This window comes from Eucyclogobius newberryi, unplaced genomic scaffold, assembly GCF_026437365.1.
Source record: "Eucyclogobius newberryi isolate DKJ021-1_F unplaced genomic scaffold, fEucNew1.0.hap1 SCAF_2, whole genome shotgun sequence".
Taxonomy (NCBI): Eukaryota; Metazoa; Chordata; class Actinopteri; order Gobiiformes; family Gobiidae; genus Eucyclogobius; species Eucyclogobius newberryi.
The window spans coordinates 5,399,131-5,423,329 of NW_027315834.1; the positions used below are offsets into that span (position 1 = coordinate 5,399,131).

The 24,199-nt window shown below is 38.9% G+C and overlaps 1 protein-coding gene across 1 annotated transcript in view; it reads right to left on the minus strand.

Annotated features, from left to right (window-relative positions):
• exoc4 (exocyst complex component 4) overlaps window positions 1-18,846 on the minus strand; it is a 217,828-nt gene extending 198,982 nt beyond the window's left edge. The window contains exons 1-7 of the mRNA XM_072453575.1: window positions 18,702-18,846; window positions 17,162-17,351; window positions 16,280-16,474; window positions 9,382-9,575; window positions 6,781-6,890; window positions 791-882; window positions 284-438 (exon numbers count right to left, since the gene is read on the minus strand). Of these exons, the coding sequence (XP_072309676.1) occupies window positions 284-438; window positions 791-882; window positions 6,781-6,890; window positions 9,382-9,575; window positions 16,280-16,474; window positions 17,162-17,351; window positions 18,702-18,778 (1,013 nt within the window). The 5' untranslated portion in view covers window positions 18,779-18,846. The remainder of the gene's footprint in view (window positions 1-283; window positions 439-790; window positions 883-6,780; window positions 6,891-9,381; window positions 9,576-16,279; window positions 16,475-17,161; window positions 17,352-18,701) is intronic.
• Window positions 18,847-24,199: the final 5,353 nt, after the last annotated feature.

Below are 24,199 nucleotides of genomic sequence, written 5' to 3' on the forward strand. Positions count from 1 at the left end.
GCACCATTTCTCTGTGCAGCCTGGAAATGGCTTTGTAGTCTGTGTAGAACTAATTTGCGGAATAAGGTAAATATAAATGCAAAGTCAATTCTGCTGTTTTTGTCATCAAGAGCCCTTATACTGGCAAGGATAAGGTGCCCTCAATTTAGTAATGAAAATGCCCCGGCCCTGCCCCGCCCCGCTCTGCACTGCAGTGGAAAAGCGCCTTATGGTATCACGTCGAGAGTCTCCTTCCCCTCTCTCCCCCTCTCTCCCCCTCTCTCCCACCTTTCCCTTGCTGTACCTGGGCTGGCTCTCCTGTGCGAGACTCTCTCCCTTTTGGTACGCGTGGTCAGCGATCTGAGTGGTGGACCTCTTCACAATCTGCTTCAGCTCTGGCTCCAGTCGCTCCATTATGGCCTTGATAGTCTCGGGGATTTTCTTCAGCTTTGCCAGGGCCTGTAGAAGACATTAAATATAGCATGATAGACTTGGGTTCGGAAAGTTTTGTTAAATTTAATGTGATGATTTTACAAAGATTCTGATTTCTGAAAACTAGTTAAATGGTTTATTAACTTGAGGCTCGCAGAGGACAGAACTTAATCCAAACAGCGTGAATTAGGCTAAATACTACTCCGGGTAGTCTAGAAATTAAACTTTGGATCTCCTTGCTCTGGAGTGTTCGGACATTGTTGCCTCGAAATGTCCTACTATTCTATTATTTCAGTACTTTTTTGGAGCCATCTATATCAAAATGTATTGTAACATGTATTTGTCTCGACATCGCATCCCATCAGCTCAGAAAACCCACCTTGATCAGGATCCCCATAAACTCTGCACTGTTCTCCTCTGGGTCCACATCAGGCACATCTCCTTGGTTCATCTCGCGGCCGTCTTGTTGAACTGAAAAGAGAAAGCAAAATTGTCTAGCACAAAACAAGAAAAGTAAACTTGAGCCATACTGATGAGGTTAGCAAAAACGATAAACTGTGTTCATGTTTTAGTACGAAATTAATGGAAGCAACCCAACTTGAGTTCAAACTCTCCAAGATTGTTACATCAAAATTCAAATCACATCATGCATGCCAAGCTCTCAAGCATACAAATAAGAATATTCAGTTGAAACAAACCATGGCAAAAATGTACTAGCTGGGTGATTTTTTTATTTTTTGATTCTTACTTTCTTCAATGTAATTAAACAACTGTATTAAACATTTGGGTAACTTTGAAAACATGATCTATTACCAGTATATGTTTTAATTTTCATAACACAATGCGCAAATAAATCCAAGCCTCAACTAATAGCGCTACCTCGTTTCCCCTGCAGTGTCTCCATAAGACGCAGCTACATTAGGAGCTAAATTGAGAGTAGCAACAGCCAATGATGGTCTAATTTCCATTAGATAGGGCGTACCAATTCCCCATTGAAGCCTGTTAAGAGAGTTAATGTTTATGGCAAGGTAATGGACTTTGGGTTTATTTCCTCATTTCCCCCATTCTAACTGTAGTTTGCACAATAATTTGGAGAATTACAAGCAACAAATGAGGTGCTCTAATGTTCTTACTCAAACTGGCAAAGACCACTGATGGATGCTATGCTTGACTTGCAAAGGCACAAGGAGCTATTTTTGTTGCATAATTTTAGAAAGTACTACAGTTTACCGTTAAATTTGACCAAATTTAAAAAAATTAAAAAAGTAAATGTAACGGTAAATGTTTTTAATAATAATTAGTTTTGTTTTTTTTAGGTTTAGTGTGAAAGCCATGACTTCTGATAGGGTGAATGTTAAAAGCCCTTTTAAAGGACACTTGCTTTAAATGTATTGTTACAGGGCTTTAAACATACTCTTTAGTGGTAATCTAGGCAAGTGTGCAGAAATGCTCAAAGTCTGGATTTAAAAACAGCGTGAGACGTCACACAGTCCGGGAAAAATTTAAACGGAATTATTGCTGAGACAACTCCATGCATGCTTTATGTGAGGGAATAATAATCTTCCCAATGCAAGCTTTTCATTTATCCGTAGGTTATATAATTGCTCATGTTCTTTCTCCCGCTAATGGTTTTCGGTGTTGTCCTAAAATACGCCTCAATGTTGTGATATGAACAGTGCTTGTGGTCACTTGGCATCCTCAACTGAAAAAAAAAAAAAACAGTGGATTGAGCTAGCTTCAAATGCCAAGCGTGGGTGGCGAAAAAGTGCCAGGCTTAATATAAAACTCAGAAACACCACGAGGGAACACCAAGTTATTGCAGGATTAACTTTTTTCATTATCTTATTGTTTGCGTTCCACTGTGCCCTGCCTGGGAGAAATGTAGCGCTCCCTCTCTATACGCCCCTGCAACCAAGAGATGTTATTCTGTGCAGTTAGTGTCTGATCAGATACTGTTACGAGCTGACCATAGCATAATCAAGGCCGTTCCCCGCTGTGATGGTAGCCGTGAAAAATACTAATGGTGCACACAAAGGGCATATGGTAATTGCTGTGTTAGTGGGAGAATATACTTCTGTGGTGATTGCATATAGGGGCATTAGTTTGGTTTGGTGTGCGTTGTAGACAGACATTATATAGACTGAACAAAAATGTAACTGCAATCCTTTTGTTTTTGCCCCTGTTTTTCATGAGCTGAGCTCAAAGATATAAAACATTTTCTATACACACAGAAGACCGTTTTCTCTAAAATGTTGTTCACAAATCTGTCAAAATCTGTGTTACTGAGCACTTTTCCTTGGCCAATATAATCCATCCAGCCTCACAGTTGTGGCAGATCAAGACACTGATCAAACAGCATGAATGTTCAGATTTACACAGCCAGTATATACAGTGTATGTATTGTAATATAGGTCAAGAGCAAACATGGCTTCAAATGGGCTCGGCCTTAATATATGACCACTAACCTAATAAAGAGTCACAAATACCTTTCAAATCCGTCAGTGTCAGTCAGAATCAGAGCAGAATCCAAATTACTTATATTCATCCTACGGGGAAATTATTTTTGTCCCAGACGTGCAGCCGACCAGCAGAAATAATAGTCATCAAAATAAATCAACTAAAATTAAATAGCAGTATCACAGTGTCTGGCTTTTATCAACTAAATCCCCTCTAATCATTTTAAATTAACTTAGGCTATAATAATACAGTGAACTGAATATTGCGCAATGACTTTACAAGGAAAATTTTACATCGAAGACTTGGGCAGATTTCCTGTGTCTCAGTGTCTCAGTGGAGCATGTGGCAGTCGCAGTACGAGCTCTTGCAGCTGACCAGCACATTGTGGAGCGGATGGGAGAGAAAGTCCAGAGTAGTCCTGATTTTGGACGACATCCTCCTCTCCAATAGGACAGCCACATCTTACCTCAAAGATGCTATAGTACCATATCATCCAACAGAGCTCTTCGTTCTCAAAATGCTACCCCTCTGGTGGTCCCAAGAGTCTATAAAAGCACAGCAGGAGGTAGAGCGTTTACAGTGTTCTCCCCAAGATGTTTTAAAGGAATAGTAAATATGCCTCATACAGGGTTGCATTTTCCTCCAAGGATGGTTTTACATACCTTCATTATTTCCAAAGGTACACGCGCCCTAAACATACTATTACATGGTGTATAAGCCTAAACATACTATTACATGGTGTATATATAAGCAGGCTTTTAGCTTGAGGGCCGTCTTCCCGTTTTTTGGACGGGGTATCTCGACATGTGGACGGACATGTTCGAGGGCAAGGACGGTGTAATTTTTATTAATACATTTTAGAAAAGGGAATATCATCATTAAATCGGGCCGGGAAGTGTTTGACGATAGTCCGCCGTGGTCCACGCCATGACAGTTGACTGTTTACAAGTGAAAATTTGCATGCTGAGCGCTGATTGGTCAACAAAGTGTGTGTGCTTGGCTCTGATTGGCTGCCGAGCCCTGGTCTGGAAAATGCCGAAGCTCCACGTTTACATGGTGTATTTGCCTAAACATACTATTACATGGTGTATAAGCCTAAGCATACTGTTACATGGTGTATTTGCCTAAACTTACTATTACATGGTGTATAGACCTAAACTTACTATTACATGGTGTATTTGCCTAAACATACGGTTACATGGTGTATAAGCCTAAGCATACTGTTACATGGTGTATAGGCCTAAACATACTGTTACATGGTGTATAAGCCTAAACATACTATTACATGGTGTATAGGCCTAAGCATACTGTTACATGGTGTATAGGCCTAAACATACTGTTACATGGTGTATAAGCCTAAGCATACTGTTACATGGTGTATAGGCCTAAACATACTGTTACATGGTGTATAAGCCTAAACATACATTTACATGGTGTATAAGCCTAAACATACATTTACATGGTGTATTTGCCTAAACATACTATTACATGGTGTATAGGCCTAAACATACTGTTACATGGTGTATTTGCCTAAACTTACTATTACATGGTGTATAGGCCTAAACATACTATTACATGGTGTATAGGCCTAAACATACTGTTACATGGTGTATAAGCCTAAGCATACTGTTACATGGTGTATAAGCCTAAACATACTATTACATGGTGTATAAGCCTAAACATACTGTTACATGGTGTATAAGCCTAAGCATACTGTTACATGGTGTATAAGCCTAAGCATACTGTTACATGGTGTATAGGCCTAAACATACCGTTACATGGTGTATAAGCCTAAACATACATTTACATGGTGTATTTGCCTAAACATACTATTACATGGTGTATAGGCCTAAACATACTGTTACATGGTGTATTTGCCTAAACTTACTATTACATGGTGTATAGGCCTAAACATACTATTACATGGTGTATAGGCCTAAACATACTGTTACATGGTGTATAAGCCTAAACATACATTTACATGGTGTATTTGCCTAAACATACTATTACATGGTGTATAGGCCTAAACTTACTATTACATGGTGTATTTGCCTAAACACACTATTACATGGTGTATAAGCCTAAACATACTATTACATGGTGTATAAGCCTAAACATACATTTACATGGTGTATTTGCCTAAACATACTATTACATGGTGTATAGGCCTAAACATACTGTTACATGGTGTATTTGCCTAAATATACTATTACATGGTGTATGGGCCTATCCACCATCAAGAAATTTGAATATTGGCTTCCCAAAACGTAATGGGATCATGGAAATGATAAATTAACAAAAAGTAATTTAAATGTATTACCAATGGGCACTGTATAATACACAATAATGAAAACGAGGAGTTTTAGCTAATGGCAGTATTATAATGCTGAAATCATTTGGATACATCAACTCTTCTTGGCCTTTTCATCCATTGGACACAGGCAGCCTCATCGTCAAGATCATCAGGGTTATTTGGACCTTCAGTTGCCAGGAGCATCAGGTTATCCAGCATCCTGCACCCGCCGCGCCGGGTTTTAGGGATGGTTTATTTTCTCCCCATGTCAAAACGGATGGCGGGCCATTTTTATTTATCATATCATGTTAGAGATGTCGGGGGCGCCATCCCTGAATGTACGTAGAGAGACCCCTGGTTTAGCTACCAAGCTCCTGTGTTATGGAATCAGCTCCAGTCCATGTTAAAGAGGCCGACACAGTCTCTTCATTCAAGACCAGGCTTAAAATGTTCCTCTTTGAAATCCCTTATGGTCAGGCCAGTTGGAGACAGAAATAAAAACCTACAGTTTCAGCTACGCTGCCCTAGGAGCAACTATGCTGGGGGAAGTATGGCAGCTGAGCACTAATATTTAATATTTAATTTCACTTGCAATCTGTTCATTGCAAGTGTGCCTGCTCCACTCCCGTCGGGAGCTCCAGCTCCAATGTCTATCTCACGTCCGCCTGTCCGTCTGAGGGAGTCGGATCTCTCCTTCACTGTGGAAATCCTCCAGGTTTCTACTTTTGTAGTTTTTCCTGGCCGAGAAGGAGGGTCTAAGGACAGAGGAGCTTGGGACATTTGTCTAAGGACACGGGACACTGGGTCCTTATAAACATTGTTTAATCTGTTTTTTTCACTGTCGCCCCCTCGAGGCAACCGCTGTTGTTATTTTGGGCGTTACGAAATTAAATTCAATTCAACAATTCAATTCAATTGACAGTCAGAGAATCTAGCTCCTCCCACACAGCATACTGGGCCTTTGTATGTGTATTAAATGCAAAAACAAACAATATTTTCGCAATTTTATGGCTGAAACTTTATTTACTTGCTTCTATACAGGGAATAAAGTAATTGCTGTGTTGTGTTGTGTTATGTGTCAAGTGTATTCATGCAACAATATTGCAAATAATACTGCAGACAACATAAGTGGAAAAATCAGTAGCTATACTAGATTGTAAATAACTATCATATTACCGTACATTGATAAAGTGCTTTTCTACCTCCTTTGCCACTCAAAGATCAAAGAACCATTCAGCCTCACAAAGGCATAAACTAGTGCCACAATAAGCACTAAAGGCAATAACAATAACAATCCTCAAATAACATGTCAGCATTACCACATTGAGCTCTATGTCACCAATGTACAAGTGTGATTTTTCACAAAGCTTAAATAAAATATAAACTTATACAAGTGTATATAGCTTTTTGTATGTTTATTTTCATAATGTATTTACTGTATCCATGTATATTAGGTTTAGAATAAACAAAATATGTCAATAAGCCTTCATAAATCCAGTTTAGTATATTATTTTGATTTTCATCCACGTTTTCAATATGGAGCAACCACACAAATACAGTTCCTTCTTGTTTAAAAGTAAAGCCACGAGTAAAAGTAAAGTCACGAGTAAAGCCATTACCACTGCCGGATCCAGGTGTGCTGAACTGTGAGGTGTCCAGAAGTTTGCGAGGAGTTGAGAGGCTGCTCATCTCCAGAACTGACATTGGAGACGAATCTTTAGTGAGAGAGCTGGAGAGAGGGCAGAAAGAATACAGCAGGGATGAAGTGTGTAAATATTGTAAACTACAGGGAGCGTGGAATATATGAACATATGCATGCAAAATTCTGTCAATATGTTCCATGGAAATGTCATTTATGTTCATATAGCCTTCAAAGTTTGACAGGGACTGCACTACAAAGCTGGATGAGGGTTAGCGAGGTAACTTCGGGGTTGACCCTGGTTTGGCAGTACTACAAAGCTAGATGACTTTCTATTAATAAGATAAGAAGACCAATCAGAGACAACAATCCAGCTGCTGTGAGACAAGCTGGAGCCAAGCGAGGAGCGAGCGGAGAGAAAGAGAGAGAGCAGCACAAGTGTGGAACTGTGGAAATGCACCAACAACACCGCATACTTCTTTTATCTCACTGCACTTTTTTGTTTCATATTTAAACACATTATTTTAGCATATGCAGGTTATGCCTAGTTTTAACCAGTAAAATGTAATTGTGCACATTTGGCTGTGCGTCTTTATGTGCTGCCTGACTCAAACATTTGGCTGTGCGTCTTTACGTGCCGCCTGACTCAAACATTTGGCTGTGCGTCTTTACGTGCCGCCTGACTCAAACATTTGGCTGTGCGTCTTTACGTGCCGCCTAAATCAAACATTTGGCTGTGCGACTGTGCTGTTCATTCAGTCCATGGTGCTATATTATCTGTTAAATGTTTCATAAATTAAGTACATCAGCCTGCTCTGTGAACGCGCACGGCTTCGTTCAGAAAATCCAGAGTTGACAGTGTGAGTGGAAACTCGCTTTGTAGTGTGGCTTATCCAGAGACACTCATGTCTGATTAGTCTATACTGGTAAGAGAAACTAGTCCAGGATAAGTTCAGCCAGCTTGTAGTACAGGCCTCAGGGATAGGACGTGACAATTTCTTGGAACTTCTACCTATTCATTTGAGGACACATTTTTATTTATAACACCCTGCCAGCTTCCAGTTACCAACAAGTTAATCCTCAGTTTGGTACTCCATGAACATAGCTCAAACTGACAGGTTGTCACAGCAGAAGTCTCTAAAATACATGTTCACTACAGGAACAATAACATATCTGGTTGAGGTTGGTTCAACTCAGGTGTTTTGCCCAGAGACAAGGGGGCATAGACAGGACAGCTGAGTGTGAAATGGGGATGAGAGAGAGGGGAGGACATGTAGTAAATTCTCTGAGCCGGGATTTGAACTCACGACACTGCGGCCGGTTGCACATGGAGCATGGAATGTGTGCTGCCGCCTCAACCACACCACCACCGGGCAACACCGACCTAACCTTCACTTTTTCAATTAACCAACTGAGCTTCTGCCACTGTTTATGAACTGCAAAATATAAAAAGATGTTTTTGTTATAAAAAAAAAGTCTGGCATCTCTGGGTAGGACTGCCACTGCTTTCCAATGAGTCATTTATCAAGCCTTAGCCGGCGGAGGGGGCAATCCAGGCCTTTTAAGCTTGGGTGTATCAACACAATGTGCCTGCTAAGTGAGCGGGGCGTATGGAGGAGGTGGGCTGCTTGTGTTAGATGCAACCTAATATCACGAGGCCAAGCCCTGTCGCCGTCTGACCCTGGACAATAAATCACTGCACCTCGCCAACAGACATAATTACTGTACCCCACATACACACACTTGCAAACAGCCCAAACTGAACGATTTAAACTGTAAACGGGAACACTAATACAAACTGTGTGTCTAAAACCATATTGCCATATTATCTGTAATAGGCTCCAGTGATATATCGGAGTGAATGAAAAACAAAGAAAAAGATTTGGTTCACAAAGGTAGACATCATATTATCTTTCAAATGACTTCAAAACCAGTCGAAAATAAAAAAAAAAGATTTTGGGCTCTGAGTTCACAGAATCTCATTACATAAGCTGGGAAAATGTATTTTCTAGTTGTTTGATTGTACAGAACAGCAAGTTCAAACAAAAGTTGAGCCACAGTTTTACAATTTCTAATTTGTTTTGGCCCGGTAATTGGTTTCGTGTCCACACTGTGACTAATTGGCATCATGTGCTTGGATTCTTAACAGCCATAAAAATAACTTACAAAGCTGGACTATATCTTGTTAAAATGTGCATACATATTGGGGCAGGCAACATTTGTCTATGTCAACAATAACTAAATCTAGTGTCTCGTCAACAGGACACTGTTAAACGTTGGTGTTCCAATAATTAGTGAAAATAATAATCAGTAATTGGTAGAGTGCTTGTTGTCTGATACCACGGCTAAATCCACAGGCTAAAAGGTTGGCGGTTTGATTGCCGCTTGGTCACAGCGGCAAGACCCCTGTGTGTGTGAATGGGCGAGTGGTTCCTTGGAGGTAGAAAACCGCTAAATAAATGTGACCATTTACGATTTTGTTATGGGAAAATAAAAACTGGTCAAGTTTAGAGATAGACCAATTTATTGGTTCGCCATATTCTGTTTTGTATTCTGTTGTGAGTGTTTAAGATGACATTACCCAGGCAGTCTGGAGGTGTTCTTGTCCCTATTCTTGTGGCCGAGGCGGCTAGTGGATTTGATGTATAGATGTCTGTGCAGCTCGTCGATCAGCACCAGGTGAATGTTGAGCTTTTTACTGTGGAGCTCCAGACGCAGATCTGAGAGGCCCTCTACCTGCACCAAGTGCCCATCCAATGAGTCCACAGCCAACACCTGCACAGGACACAACACACAACGCGGATTAGATTTAGAGATGCATGAAGCATGACCAACACACAAACAGTTCTTTTTAGAAGCATTTTATATGCATTTGTTGTCTAAGGTTTTTTATTCAATTCAATATATTTTTGTAACGCCCTTATCACAAATGCAGTTTCCTCAGAGGGCGACAGTAACTTAACACTAAAGGCAGTTTAATAGGTAACATTCATTAAACAAGACTAACTTTCTATTCTTGTTCATTTCCACTTCATTGGGTGGAATTTACAGTGCAGGCAATACATTTCATAATTTATGTAATATTGTAAATAAAGTAAAATAAAAATGTATGTTGTAACTTTTTGAAAAGGAAAGGTATACATTGATATTTCTGCACTTTACAACCGGTAGATTTAGAATTATTTTACATTTGTCTGATACTTATACCTCAACTAATACATTTAAAGTTACACTTTACTCAATTTCTTTTGGATTGCTAAAATATCATCTGATTATAGTTCAGTTCAGGATACATCAAACTAATGTTGAGTTATTCATTTCCGGCCCCCCTTACGGATTCCTCTGTAGTCTTCCTCTGAGTCTGGCACAGAAACTGTATCATTGTTTGTGCATGTTGAATAAATATGCAATAAAACTATTGCACAAGCTGTGTTCATTAACATGTATTATTTGTTTTTATGAGCACTAATTGCCTGGGCATTACACCACAGGCCAAAGGGGAACAGGCTGCATGAGGATGACATTTTTTCTCATTATTGAAGTGTAAAGAAATGCATGCTAAACCCTTATGGTTATTTGAAAAAATAAAAATAGAAAAACTTAGCCCTTCAAGGTTTTGCATTTATGTATGTGTACCTTCCAAAGATTATATTATATTAAATTACACCTTGTAGGTGATTATATGACTGTAAATTGATGAGCAGCCCTGCCTCTGTGTGTTGGAGGAGGGTATCTTATTACTATTAGGTGGAGATTAGAGACAGAAAAATCCTGTTAACGTCATTAGGGGCCAGGCTTGTCAGTATAATGAGGAATATGACGCCTCTGGTGAGTTGGCGTCAAGTCCAAAGAAAAAAACAAGAAAATGTAGGGAAAGGGTTAGGAAAAGCACACCATGGGAAAGTTTAGCTTTGTTGAATGCAAAATAATACAATTGAGCTCCACTGTTTATTTATCGGATTATAAATTGCAAATTTTTTCATAGTTTTGACTTATACTCCGGAGCGACTTATATGTGATGTTATTCGTTATTTTCACACTGGCAACCACATGTCACATGTTGATTATTTTCACAACTGCAAGAGGGCGCTCTAGGCTCTAAGCAATGCAGAAGAAGAATCTACCTTCGGAGTTTGCAGAATTAGAAGTGACACCAAGGAAGAAGAATTCAATGGATTTAGTGATTTGGGATAATACTGATGCTTTGGTAAACTTGTTAGCATGTTCTTTATGCTATAATTATCTAAATAACTGTTAATATGTTACGTTAACATACCAGACACTTACGACAGTTTGTGGTCTATGTGTCATGTAGCTGAAGGTGTTACGTTAGCATACGTACACCTATTCACCATGTTCTCTAATCTGTTATTATTTTAAATTGCATTTCAAGATGAAATGTCTGTTCTTGGAGTTTATCAAATAAATTTCCCCCCCAAAAATCAAATATGTTTTGCATTTGCATTTTTGGCCGGTGCAATTTATACTCCGGAGCGACTTATAATCCGGAAAATACAGTCAAAGTGTTTTTAAACTGTGACACAACAATAAAATTAGGGATGTCCCGATCCGATCACATGGTTTCAGACACGATCGAAATCGGACGGCGCGTCCCGATCACTGATCAGATACAAATTTTACTCTTACTCTTGCCCCAAATAAATTGTATGTTTGATGTAACCCGACCCAAATTTTTTCAAGTGGGTCGGGTTTGACTCGGAGTGACCGCCAGGGGTCAGGCTTCAACAGTCAATGATGTAAAATGTCTCGATCAACAATAAGATATTTCAAGCGACCTTGTACGCCGTTATCCTTTTTTTTGGTAGCGAAGGCGAGGGGGGGGGGACATGCCGAACATGCGGGGGACATGGGCGCCGCCATGTTTGTTGTGATTACGCTGCTGGACGTGTTTCCCTCCCAGAATGAAAAGCGCAGGTCAAATTTAATATGAAGCGACATCATGATGCAGACCGACGTGAGCGGTGATCACATCAGTGGACAGACGGGGTCAAACCAACAAAACAAAAGGAAATACAGGTTCCCTCCTGCATGGGCTGTTCAAAACAGAAGCAGATGGAGGACTGAAAATGTTAACGTAACGCGTCATGCAACGCGTTATTTGTCCCGTGGGACGAAAGACAAGTTGACTAGCGCGATAACATTTTTCAACACTGCGCTTCTGAAGAGAACAGTTGTTGAGTCGGCGAAGTAATAGAAAAATAAAAGAATTTGGCGTAATTTTGACAAAATGCTGATTGTTTTTTTTCAGTCGCTAGTTTTATACCAGGTCGGTCGGGTTACGGCAAACAGACATATTATTTTGCTCAGCCTTATTAGTTTGATCAGTGCTATACATTTCAAGCTTATTATTAGTCTCTCACCTCCGTATATCGCATGAATGGGTCTCGACATTTTACTGTCGTAAAGCCCACACTTTACGGCAGTAAACTTTAGTTTAGTTTTGTTTTGCGCCGTGGGATCCTGCATGTCACAGCAGAGCGTATCATACAGATTAAAGAAAAATGCTCAATAACTGTGGCATCGACAAGCAACGGGTAATTTTGCGCGACAACACTGCTAATATGAAGAAAGCTATGGGTGAGACAGGGGAGCGGAGTGCGGGCTGATAGCGCAGCGTGATAGACACCATGGCTGCCGCGAGGGCGAGGATCAGAACACTCGCACCTGACTTACTCTCGACTCGACATTCAGACGGATTTCATCAAGAAAAACATACATTTTATTATTTAAAGGCGCAATGGACGATTTTTCGGCGATTTGAAAACGCAGGCGGAAGTGCGCATGCACACTCCCCCGTGCAGACTGATACAACACACACGTGCTTTTGTTTATTAGCACAACTGAGCGCATCGCATCTCTCGTCTCCCGTAGATTTTGGCTCGAACTGTCTTTCTTCGTCTTCATTTTGCCCCGTACACTGAGGGAACTATATTATGATAGATCCATGCGCTTAGGCAAGCGGAAACGTGGGGACGAACCGCACGTGGCTGCAGGTGAGCGATAGGTGCGTTTTATGATTGATACGTGGCAGGACAAATGATTTATCCACGCCACGAGGAAATATGAATGTTAAGAGAATATTAAGAGTGCAGTTCTGAAAAGCACATTACTGGCCTTACTTTATAACACTGTTGCACTTTCATTTAATACGCACTTTGCTTAATTGTTTACATGCCTGCTGGGTATTTTAAGTTGAGCTGCTATTTTTATTTAATTCAAATTTTGCACTATTATTTCTTATTCAAGCTACCTCAAAGAAAGTGCCCCACCCCATCTCACAACCCTGACCTGTAGACCTGGGTGCTCCTCATCTTGCTAGATGCACCTCATCTGCCTGGATGAACTCTCCCTATACTAGATGAGCCACCCTTTCCCCCTCTTGACGATTTCTGGCCCCACAGTCTATCTGCAACTGGATGCACATCAGTCCTGGAACATCTGAGGCCCATCAGTCTGTGATGTGATTTTTGTATTAGATTAGCCGGTTTTATTGCAGTTGACTCACAAATGTTAATGTTGCTTTTATTTAATTAATTGTATTATTTATTTTATTCAAATTTGTTCTTAATTCATTCCCCTCAATAATCTTTGTATTGATTGCTAAACTTTACTCTTTACAACAAATTCCTCCCTTTGCTGTAGCGTTGGATATTTCAAAGTACAATCTATTCATGAGTTGCATACGTTATCTGGTTGAGTGAAAGCATCAAACAGCATTTGAACATAAAATGGTCTCCACACTTTGCTTCTACCATAGCAATCACAGCACCTTGAGCAGATCAAGTAAAACACATTTGAAGTTAGCAAGACAGTGCACCCAACTGATTCGGAACTTTGAACAATCTTTCAAAACACGCCGTACCGAATAAGCAGGCGGCAGTTTGAAAGAAGTTCTACTTACCGGTATTCCTCCCGCACAAAGCGGATTCTTCACGGCCCTTTGGGCACCCCATCATCTCTCCTTTTCCCTCCTCCTCACATAACCCCACTCCAGCAAACTCATTATGACCAAAGTATGAAGTAAGCCGTGTGGGAGTGACAAAGGAAGAGAGCGGACAGCGAGAGAGGAGAAGCGGTGGGTAGTAATCAGTTGCATTTACATTTTTTTTTAAAAGAGACACAAAGTCTGCTTTTTTTTTTAATTGTTATTGGCCTTTTAACATGCTCTTGAGTACCTTTGCTTTGGCATCTTATGTTTTAGAACCTAAAATAAAAGGTCTACAAAAAGCATATATTACTTCATAGCAGCAAGGCATTTCTGCCAGGAACTGAGTTAGAGCTCCACCTGCTGCTACCTAGCTTGCCTCCAACATGCTAAACCAGGAATGCAGATAAGGTATGCGCCGATATATCGGCCCAGTGTCCGCATAGGCCAATATTCACATCGTTGAGTTTTATTGATATCAGCCCGCCAGTATTACGTTTCAGTAATGAAAGAGTTAACTGTGCCATCCTTTCACAGAAACTAGAAGAAAACAAGGAAGAAAACAACAGCTTTCTGCTTCTATATTCTAACTTAACTTTAATCCAGTCTTTACAGAGTCAAAACTTGTAAAGAGATCTAAAAAAGTTTGAGACAAAACTTATCACGAACCGCAATAAATTCACTCATGACCACGCAATAAATCCAATGTTTTTTCAGACATTATTTGACTACTTTTCCTCTGAAACAATTAAATAGACATCTTACTCCAGATAACTTTGGTATGAAAGGTTTTAAGAAGGAGAAGAGAGAAAGCTGTGTTTATGATCAGACACAGGGAGACATTTTTAGTCTGATAAATAACCTAAGCAAAACAGTACAAACAGAATGGAAGTGTGAAGACTAATTGTACTCTAATAGAGAATAATCATATAGAGAATAATCATATTATAGCCTACCTAAACATAGTGCTAAATAAATGATAACTCTATCAAACTCCAAAATAAAAATTGTATAAACTGTTTTTATACATTTTAAAATAGATTTGATCCTTATTTTAGAATAGAGGTGAATTTGTTCACAGCTATATTTCTTTGATAAAATAAAATAAAAAATAAAAACAATGTATAGAAAACATCTAATATTGCACCACTAATGCAGTTGTAATGAAAGTGGTTTGACGGCAGAAATGCTCAGAACGAGCCTGGGAATGATTAAAAGGACTTAAAGAAGATCATTGAGCACTACCTATTACGTCACAAAACTGGGCACTCCGGAAAAAAAAAAAAATGTTTGAGACTTAGAGCAGAGAGGACAAGCAAGTGGGAAGGAAGCTGAATATAACTCCATGTACTCCAGGTTTTTGATGTCAGGGAACAATGTTATAACATGGTTAAAATCTCAAAAATGTCAAATTTGCATTAAATGTGTCATTTAAGAGTATCTTCATTACTCCAAATTTTACTTTACTTGAGTCATATTGTTTATGATTGAGTAAAGGTTTTGGTTACCGTTTTGAAATGTTTTTGGCAAAGTAATGGACTGGCACATTCTATTCCACACGGTAACATTTGTTTTCTAATTATTATGTTCTATTGTTTAGGAATAACATAATTGTGTCTGATTACATTGACTGATGTCTATGCAGTTACTCAGTACTTAATAATCATTAATGCCGTAATGACTTGAGTATCATCTTTTGGCTTCTCTACCCGCCTCTACTAATTAAAAATATGTGGGAGTGACAGAGTAAGCTGAGCGGGAGAGATGAGGGAGTGAGATGAAAGAGAAAGTAGCAATGGTTAGATCAGAAAACCAGGTCGTTTAGGCCGCCATGCCATCTTTTAGCTCTCCAGCAGAGCCAAAACATGCATCAAACAGTGCACACACACACACACACACACAGAAGTATCTTGGATTTGTTCAAAGATAATGTTTGCTTGGTGTGAGAGGGGCACCCACCAGACAATTCAAGGCTAGAAAGGACATGTTAAAAAGGATGACAGATGCTGGGAAATCAATCTGAGCAGTGGGGCATTGAAAGAGTTGTGCGCGACACGACACAGAAAGAAATGACTACTGTTGGTTTGGCCTTGAAAGCTTTTAAAGTAACTCATGTCCAACTGTTCCTCTACATCAAACAAATAGAGTGGCTCCGAATCCATTTGCCAGACAACTTTTTTCCCATGTAACCTAATGTTATTTACTGTAGCTTCACAGTCAACAGTCAGTAGTAACTATCAAGAAAAGATCAAATAAGGTAATAAGATAAGAGGGCCTTTATCTTTGTTGCATTTATTTTAATAATAATAGTGGTGTATTGAAATAGCTTTTACATCTACTTCCAAGTAAAAAATAATCTTGGTTAACGCTCCATGTAAAAGGAAAATCATATTGGAATAAGTGGATATCTCCAAAAATGTATACAACAATTCTAAACAATATCTCAAACTTCTGCTTACAATACATTTTGTTTTTATTTGAACAAGCATAGTTTTACAAAGCACATTATCTCTATTACTGTACATCCACTTACCAGCATATCAGTGGCATGAAGGTAGTGTTTGCTCGCCATATTAGCCTCCAGTCGCTGAGGCACTTGTTTAATGCTCTCAATCTCATCCAGAAGCTGGAGGACATGTTTGTGTTCGATGCCCTCAATCCACAGCTTCCTCAGTTCATCCCTTTTGCAGTGAAGCAGCATTTTGCAGGACAAAAGGTTCTCCTTGACCTTAAGAATAAACAAGACAAATGTAAATTATGAAAACGTAAAATCAAAATTCACAGAGAAGAGCTCTTATACTGTATTTTATTGATGTATGCAGACAAATTAAATAATAATTGATAGCTCTGCCAGTACTCCAAAAGGTGCGTGCTGGTTTTGAGTCCATCATTACTATTGTCTATTAAAAACCCATGTTTTAAGTTTTTCCTGCCAATTCCTTCCTCAAGTGCAAAAAAACAAGAAAGCTTATAACTGAATGTAGTGCACAGAATAGAGGTTTATGCAGATGACATAAAAACTTTCTGAATTTTAGAAGAGAACGGCAATGACATTTTCTCCTGTAAGAGTTCAAAACACGTGTATAATGTGAAAGAGCTGCCACATTCTAATAACAGATGTAAAAGAGTTACAGCTCTGCTTAATATTTATGGGGGGAATGGAGCCGCAGGTCCGTGATTATGACGCGCCCTTGTGGGTAGCCCCCGTCCATTTGCAGATTTGAGGAAAGGATATAGTCTGTTCTCTAGCTAAAAACTGCAGGAATCAATCAAAAAAACACTTTGGGCACATAATATGAGGCACAAATAGCACTGTAAGAAGGTTAAAAGCTCTGAAAAATCAATTTTGCATGATATGAGACCTTTAAATTAAGTGTGTTCTTGAAGTCCCAGCACGAAGGCAATAAATAAAGACCTGTTTGACTTTGTTCCGTGAGCTGGTGATGCGCTCCGTGATGCTCTGGTATGTCCTGATGGCGGTGGTGAGCTCTGCATAATGTTGTACTATGAGTTCATCCAGGTCTCTGTCACAAGTCTCAAAAGCCTCCTCCAGGCGCCCTTTCTCAGTCTCTCTGTCCTGCACGTCATCGCTGCTGGACAGGGTTCTGCAATTATACAAAAATAATAATAATATATAGCCATACCACCCCGCTCTCATCAGATCATCGCCTGAGCAAGACACCGTCAGTCTACCCCAGAGCAGCTGTGGCTGAAATAGTATGGAGTGAATGAATAATGCATGAAATTGTAAAGAGGCTTTGAGTATCTGGAAAACCGCTGTATACGACTAATACCTCAATACCATCAATTAGCCTGTATTTGGATCAACAATAAGAGAGATATAATTCTGTGTCAGTCAATAAATTAGAGGCAGTCGCTTTCTCTTATATGTTGACCGATGTGCACCTTAGAGCCAAAGAATGCATACTATTTACACTAATTAATATGTATTATTTTATGCTATTTATAGCAGCTTATTAACCATATTTAACCACATGTATACAGTTATGTTGCCTTTTATTCAATTAATTAATTTTCTTAATTATCATGCAGAATAGAGTCTATAGAGATTATACAGAAGGACATTATGAATTTACATCAGTGACAATGGTGAGTCATGATATTTTCTTTTGCTCTGCGCTCAAACACAACACAACAAAAATATATAATAAAATATGAAAAGCTACAAAAGTATATATTTCTACAGAAACACTGTAGAGAGCAGAATTATCATATTGTACAGACTTTGTGATCTTATACAGTTGAACTGTTTACTTTTCTCTCCTTAAATAAGATGTTTCAATAATGTATTCAATTGTTAAACTGTTAATTGTTGCTATCTCCCCTTAACGTAATTAATTCAATAGAAAACAACTACAATGGTTCACTGTATTGTGATTTAAGCAAAGTCTTTATGCACTGGGCAAAATAAAAGATAACTTCTAAAATCAGCAAAATAGCCACACTGTAATGAAAATTAAAAAAACATCAACAGCGTCTCTCGTTAGCATGATAGCATGAATGCACAGTTTGCGCTCTATTATTCCATATTAAACAAACTTATTGAACATCCAGAAAACCATATTTATGCAGTTATGTTGCATTTACGTGGGGGAGAATGCAATTACACTAGACAACCGAATAGACAAGAATTGTTCTACAATGGTTCTGCAGTGATATCACAGCCTCAAATGCAAATTTATAAGAAGGCTTAACGAGACGAGTTAAATCTTTCACAAAGAGGTTAATGCACTGAACATAGAAAAACATAATCACTAAAACCAGAAAAATGGCTCAAGATTTTGACATAAAAAAATCAACAATAATACAAGAAGGATGTAGCAGCATAAAGCTAGCATGAAGGCTAGCTGTCATCTCAAACCTGTGGATAACTATGATTAGCGGGTGCATTAACATTTCGATTGGAACTAAAATAAAGAATATAGCATCCTTACCTTATAACAGAGATGAGAAGACCCGAGGGATCTTTGTTTTTGTTAACTGCACCTTTGAATCTCCCAGTATCTGCCATTCTTCCTTCCAGCTGCGGCACCTAAACAGGAAGAGACGAGCGCGAGGGTGCAGAGAGGGATTGTGGGAGTTGTAGTTCGGCTGTGAAAACCAGTACATTTTCTATCGTATTTACTGTGAGTCTGGTTGTCTTTTTCAATTACGTTCGTGCATTTTGAGTACTAATTCCAGTTCAAAAAAATTGAGTACGATAGTTAAGTTTGATCCATGCATTTCAATAACTTACATTTCACCATTTACTAATCATAATCACTGGTGTGTGAGTAGAATTTTTTTTAATTAAATAAATAAAACATTGTGGGGGGTATGACATCATATTCTGAAATGTGACAAATAATGTTGTGAATTGCCTGTAATCTAGTGATATGATGCAGTACGTATTTTGATATCCTGATGCTGATGACAAGGGCAATTTCTAACTTTTTTTTTTTTTACTTTGGCATTTCACAGAATTAGAACAATAAGACACATAAGCTACTATGGACACTTCCTTCTTATTCTTCTTCTTTGGTGTTTTATGGTGGTTGGTATCCAAGTGTTACATTACCGCCACCCACTGTAGTTGTACGACTTTCTTTAGACTTTATTCTTCAGAAGCACAGGAGTTCAAATCCCACAAGTTCAAATCACATGAGTTCCAAGCCCACGAGTTCCAAGCACATGAGGCCGGCATCCAAGTGCCACACCACCGCCACCCACTCTATAACTCTATAATCTTACACTTAACCCTGTGTTCTATAAGTAAGTAACAACAGCCTTACACAATCCCTGTTACTGGATTGTAAGAATATTCCGCAGATTGAATTCCTGCCTGTTATTCTGAAACTATAAGGTTCTTTCTCTTTCTTTCATAAGCCGTACAGCGAATCAGCACATGCTCGACAGTCTCTGGCTCTTGAAAGTGATTACACAGACCGTTCGGATGTTTGCCTATCCTACTCAGTGACCAATTGAGCCGCTCTCATGCGAGCAAAGGCTCTTTCCTCCCCCGCGTTCCTGCCCATAGATCTGCATGGACCAACACTACTTTGTATTTGATAAAGATGCCGTCCAGTATCACAACGTTTCCAAAATTCTTGCCAAAGTTCATACACATGACTCTTAATGATAGACTTGATTTCAGATTTGCTTAACTCAACCGTCACATCAATTGATGGCCGCCTAAGGGAACTTTTAGCCAGCGAATCAGCCACTTTGTTACCATCCACCCCTACATGTATAGGAACCCAAATGAAGGAAACCCTCACATCCTTCCTGGACAGAGAGAGCATTAGCCAGAACATCTTGTCTGCAATCCGACTTCCCAAAATTGATGGTTTGCAATGCAGAAAGGCTGTGAGAGGCTACCACAATGCCGCAACACTGTAAAGTACATTCAGCCCATTCCAATGCTAACCGTATCGCTATGAGTTCCGAGGTGAAGACAGAAAGGCAATCTGTTAACCTCTTCTCGGTATTGATACTGAATAATTTTCTGCAAAAGAATTGATACCAAATTATTTCTATACGAAAATAGTAAGTGTTGATACTGAATGATTCATAGTGAAAGTTTGGCCCAAGATTGACATTGAAATCCAAGCAACAGTGCAGGCTCAATAATATTCATGACATCATCGGAATATTGATACCAGTGTTTTGACTCGAAGTATTGCAATATTTGAGGTTTCAGGCAATGACTTTTCAAATATGCTACTATGGGCCTTGAGTGGAGTGAACCAATAACACAAAAGCCCTATTATGAAACAGACAATAGCTTGTCAGGGGATAAAAGCAAGAAATGGTGAGCGCTTCCAAGCATCCACAAAAAAGGCAAACAGTTGCTCTTCTTCTTAAAAAAGGTGATTATCATAAATTGGCAGATCCTTTCTTGTGATTTGTCTCTAGGCCCCATGTTCTCTGAACCTTATTTTTTCCTTCAAGCGCCTGCCCACACCCAAAGACAAATTGGTAAGGAGCCTTCTCCCCCCTCCAAAACCCAGCAATTGTTTAATTATTTTTTTCATAAACCAAGTGGCACTTTAAGATGCTGCTCATGTATTCACTGTTTTCACATTAATAGAGATACCATCTTCACAGATGCTAATCACATGCAAATTTACAAATGCTGCTATTTCACTGCAACCACTAACCCTACCATACTGTGCCTATGGACGTTTGTTCACTGGGCAGACTACCAAACAGAAGAAACTTTTATTCACTAAAACGTGTAAAATTAAAACTGAAGCAATGTGGGGCAGCTGGAGCTGAATCCTTTGCTGCTGTTGGTGGAGTGGCTGCTGATGAATCCTTTGGTGGAGGCTGTGGCTGTGGTGCTGTTGATGCTGAAACATTGGCCCGGTCTTTGGCTGATGGAGCAGGAATTATTCTCTCATTCCTCTCTGCTCTAACTATCTGCTCAGGACCCTGTCCAGGCCCAGTCCAATGCCTCAGAGCGTGGAGCAGGTTCTCTGTCAGCACCCTCACTCCACCTCTGCATAGGTGGGGGCCATTTCTCTGAAACAAAACAGATAGAAGTTCTCAATGTAGTGTAGTCCTCTAGGCGCACACTCTTTGGACAGCAATGTGTTCACCTGAAGTAGCTGGCTAAACTTGTTTATCTTCCTGTCGATGTTTGGAAGAGGTCCACTTATGAATGTTTTGTTTCACGTCGAATAACTTCAAGAAGTCTCTTCTCGCCATAAATCCATTGTCAGCTGTTTAACTCCTCGATGTTTGGCCAAAACATTAGGAAGGAGTGACATTATCTCAGAAACTCTGGCGCTTGGAAAAGAATGTGTGTTAATATATATGTGTGTCACATGAGGTATTTCAGCATGTCCAATCAGGGCAGCCCTGCCCGTGACCTTGACCTTTGCCACGTCCTGTCTTTTTTCATTTAATTCAGTCTCTGAAAGAGGTAAAAATCTGTTTGTAAGCTGTATTTCAGGTGACTTTATGTTATCTTTGTATCGTTCAGGATTTGCCCCGAGTTTGTTCCAAGATTTAGGTTGAAAGTAGCCATTTTGTTCTTGTAAAAAATGTGGACTTCTTACCACTGGATGACACTGGAAATGTATCTTGGATATATATATATATATATATATATATATATATATATATATATATATATATATATATATATATATATATATATATATATATATATATATATATATATATATATATATATATATATACCCTTGAAAGTTCTGGTTTATAAGCCTTATTAATCACACTGCAAGTCATTTTATTCATAGGTTTTTCTTTGAAAGTTTTGCACTGTCCATACTGTGTAGTTTTATAAATGCCTTTTATTTGATCATTGTTTATATTTTACTATTATTATTTTATGTTGCACCATACAGTATGGCACGGAAACCATTTCTATTTCTGGTTCTGAGTAGTCCAAGCGACAATCCTTTTAAACTTTGTGCATTCCGATGTACTTTTCAGAAAGTTAAAATAAACGTTTGAACTGAGAGTTAAAGTAGAAGACATTTGTGTCAGAGAGTTAATAGCGTCTCCCATTTAAAGTGCAGGTTTTGGCAGGTCTGTCCTCCTCCTGCTCCTGTATCTCTGACAATCTCTGCTGTACCGACGAGAATGGAGGAGCCCATTGATTGAGCAGGGTCGATTCCCAGCTGCTGCGCCTTGATTGATGTGCCGGTGGACTTGCAAGATAACATTGTGGGTGATCTTTAAGTCTCTTCCCCAAAAAAGAAAACAATGGATCTGTCGCAGTTTTTCTTTTGCTTCGTTTTCCAGGTCCAAGTTTAATTTTCAAGTTCTTATCTCGTCTCCCTGCAGACCATGACAGACATAATTGACTGCAGCAGGACTTTTCTCGATCAACACAGCACCAAGGTCATCACTTGTTTAGGATAATGAATCTGTTTTGACATCAAGATTCTGTATTGTGTTTAAGGACAATGTAATGTTATGGGGAAATGTGATAATTAAAACACTTAAAAAGCAACTTAAAAAGAGTGTTGCTGTACTGGTGTGACCTGGAGTACGAGGCATAGTGGAAAAACATTAAGTGTAATGCTATGCCAGAGGTCCCTGTGCAGGCCCTACTGGCAGATGACAAACGGCTGAGTCATTTGGAGGAAATAGAGAATCCTTTGGTAAGATCAGCGCTCTCGACATGGAAAAACGAATCAAAACATATACCTTCAACAAAGATGGTTGTCTAGTGACCAAAGCGACCAGAGATTTAAGATATGGAATGAACAAAAGGCAAAAGCGTTTGAAATGAAAACTAAATGAAAAGCTTTGATATGCTGAAGGAATCCATGGCTTAGAGAAACAAGACTTTTATAGGTACTTACAAATAAGAAGTTATTATAATCAAGAAATTAAACAAAGTAATGATTATTATAACTCTTTGACTGAAATATTTAAAATGGCATATAAATCAGAAATTCCAAGGGGAAAAATATCTGACATGTATAAATGCATTAATGACCTGGACTACCAATCTAATAAATACATTCAAATTAAATGGAAAAAAAATGGGTAATTGTTTTTGGGAGTTGGAAAGCGTATGTACTGTACTTCAGAATCAGAATCAGAATAGGTTTATTGCCATTGTCAATGGATGTGGATCAACCCTTTGATCCACAGGATGATTGACGAATTCACCTTCATCTCAATCAGATGGTTTTAGAGTGTGAGCGGGTCCATTGTGTTGAAAGCTGAGGGGAAAAAATCCAAAGAGTCCAAATGTTTGCACACTGTATCCAGTAAAGTCACACAAGCATCTTCCGCTCCATGTTTTGCTCTATAGGCAAACTAGAATTGGTCAAGTAGATCTACCACCACGTCACTTACTTGTTCTGCCACTACCCTTTGCATACATTTACAGAGGGTTATAAAACATACCAATAATGCAAATAATATATAAAATATATAGAAGGAAATAACAGGCTCACCCTAGCAGAGAAAATATATGCCAGAATGATATATGTTCACTGGCTTTACAATAAACTAAAGCAACTTTAAGAGACACTGCACTGCAGGTGAATGGGAATTTATGTTTGCTTGCATGTATTTAAAGAATGACACATATGGTTTTATGCACATACTTGGGACATATAAAAAAAAAAACTACAGTCAGGTCTAAAATATTTGTTTCATATTAGACAAAATATGTACAAAGGGGGTTATGAATGTCTTTGGATGTCTAAAAATTGTAAGCTTGGCGAAAACAACTTTGGAAGTTACAATTTAGATACAAGTAGTTTGAATAAAATGGAATAAAACAGATTTTTAAGTTATCTTTAAGTAAGTAGTCTTACATATTATTATGTAAGATATAACAATGACATTTCCCCATGTGTGGACAATAAAGGAATATCTTATCTTATGTATGTAAATACCATCTTCAATTTGGTAAATATGGAATCATCACTGTGACAACTAATAATTATTCTGGCAATAC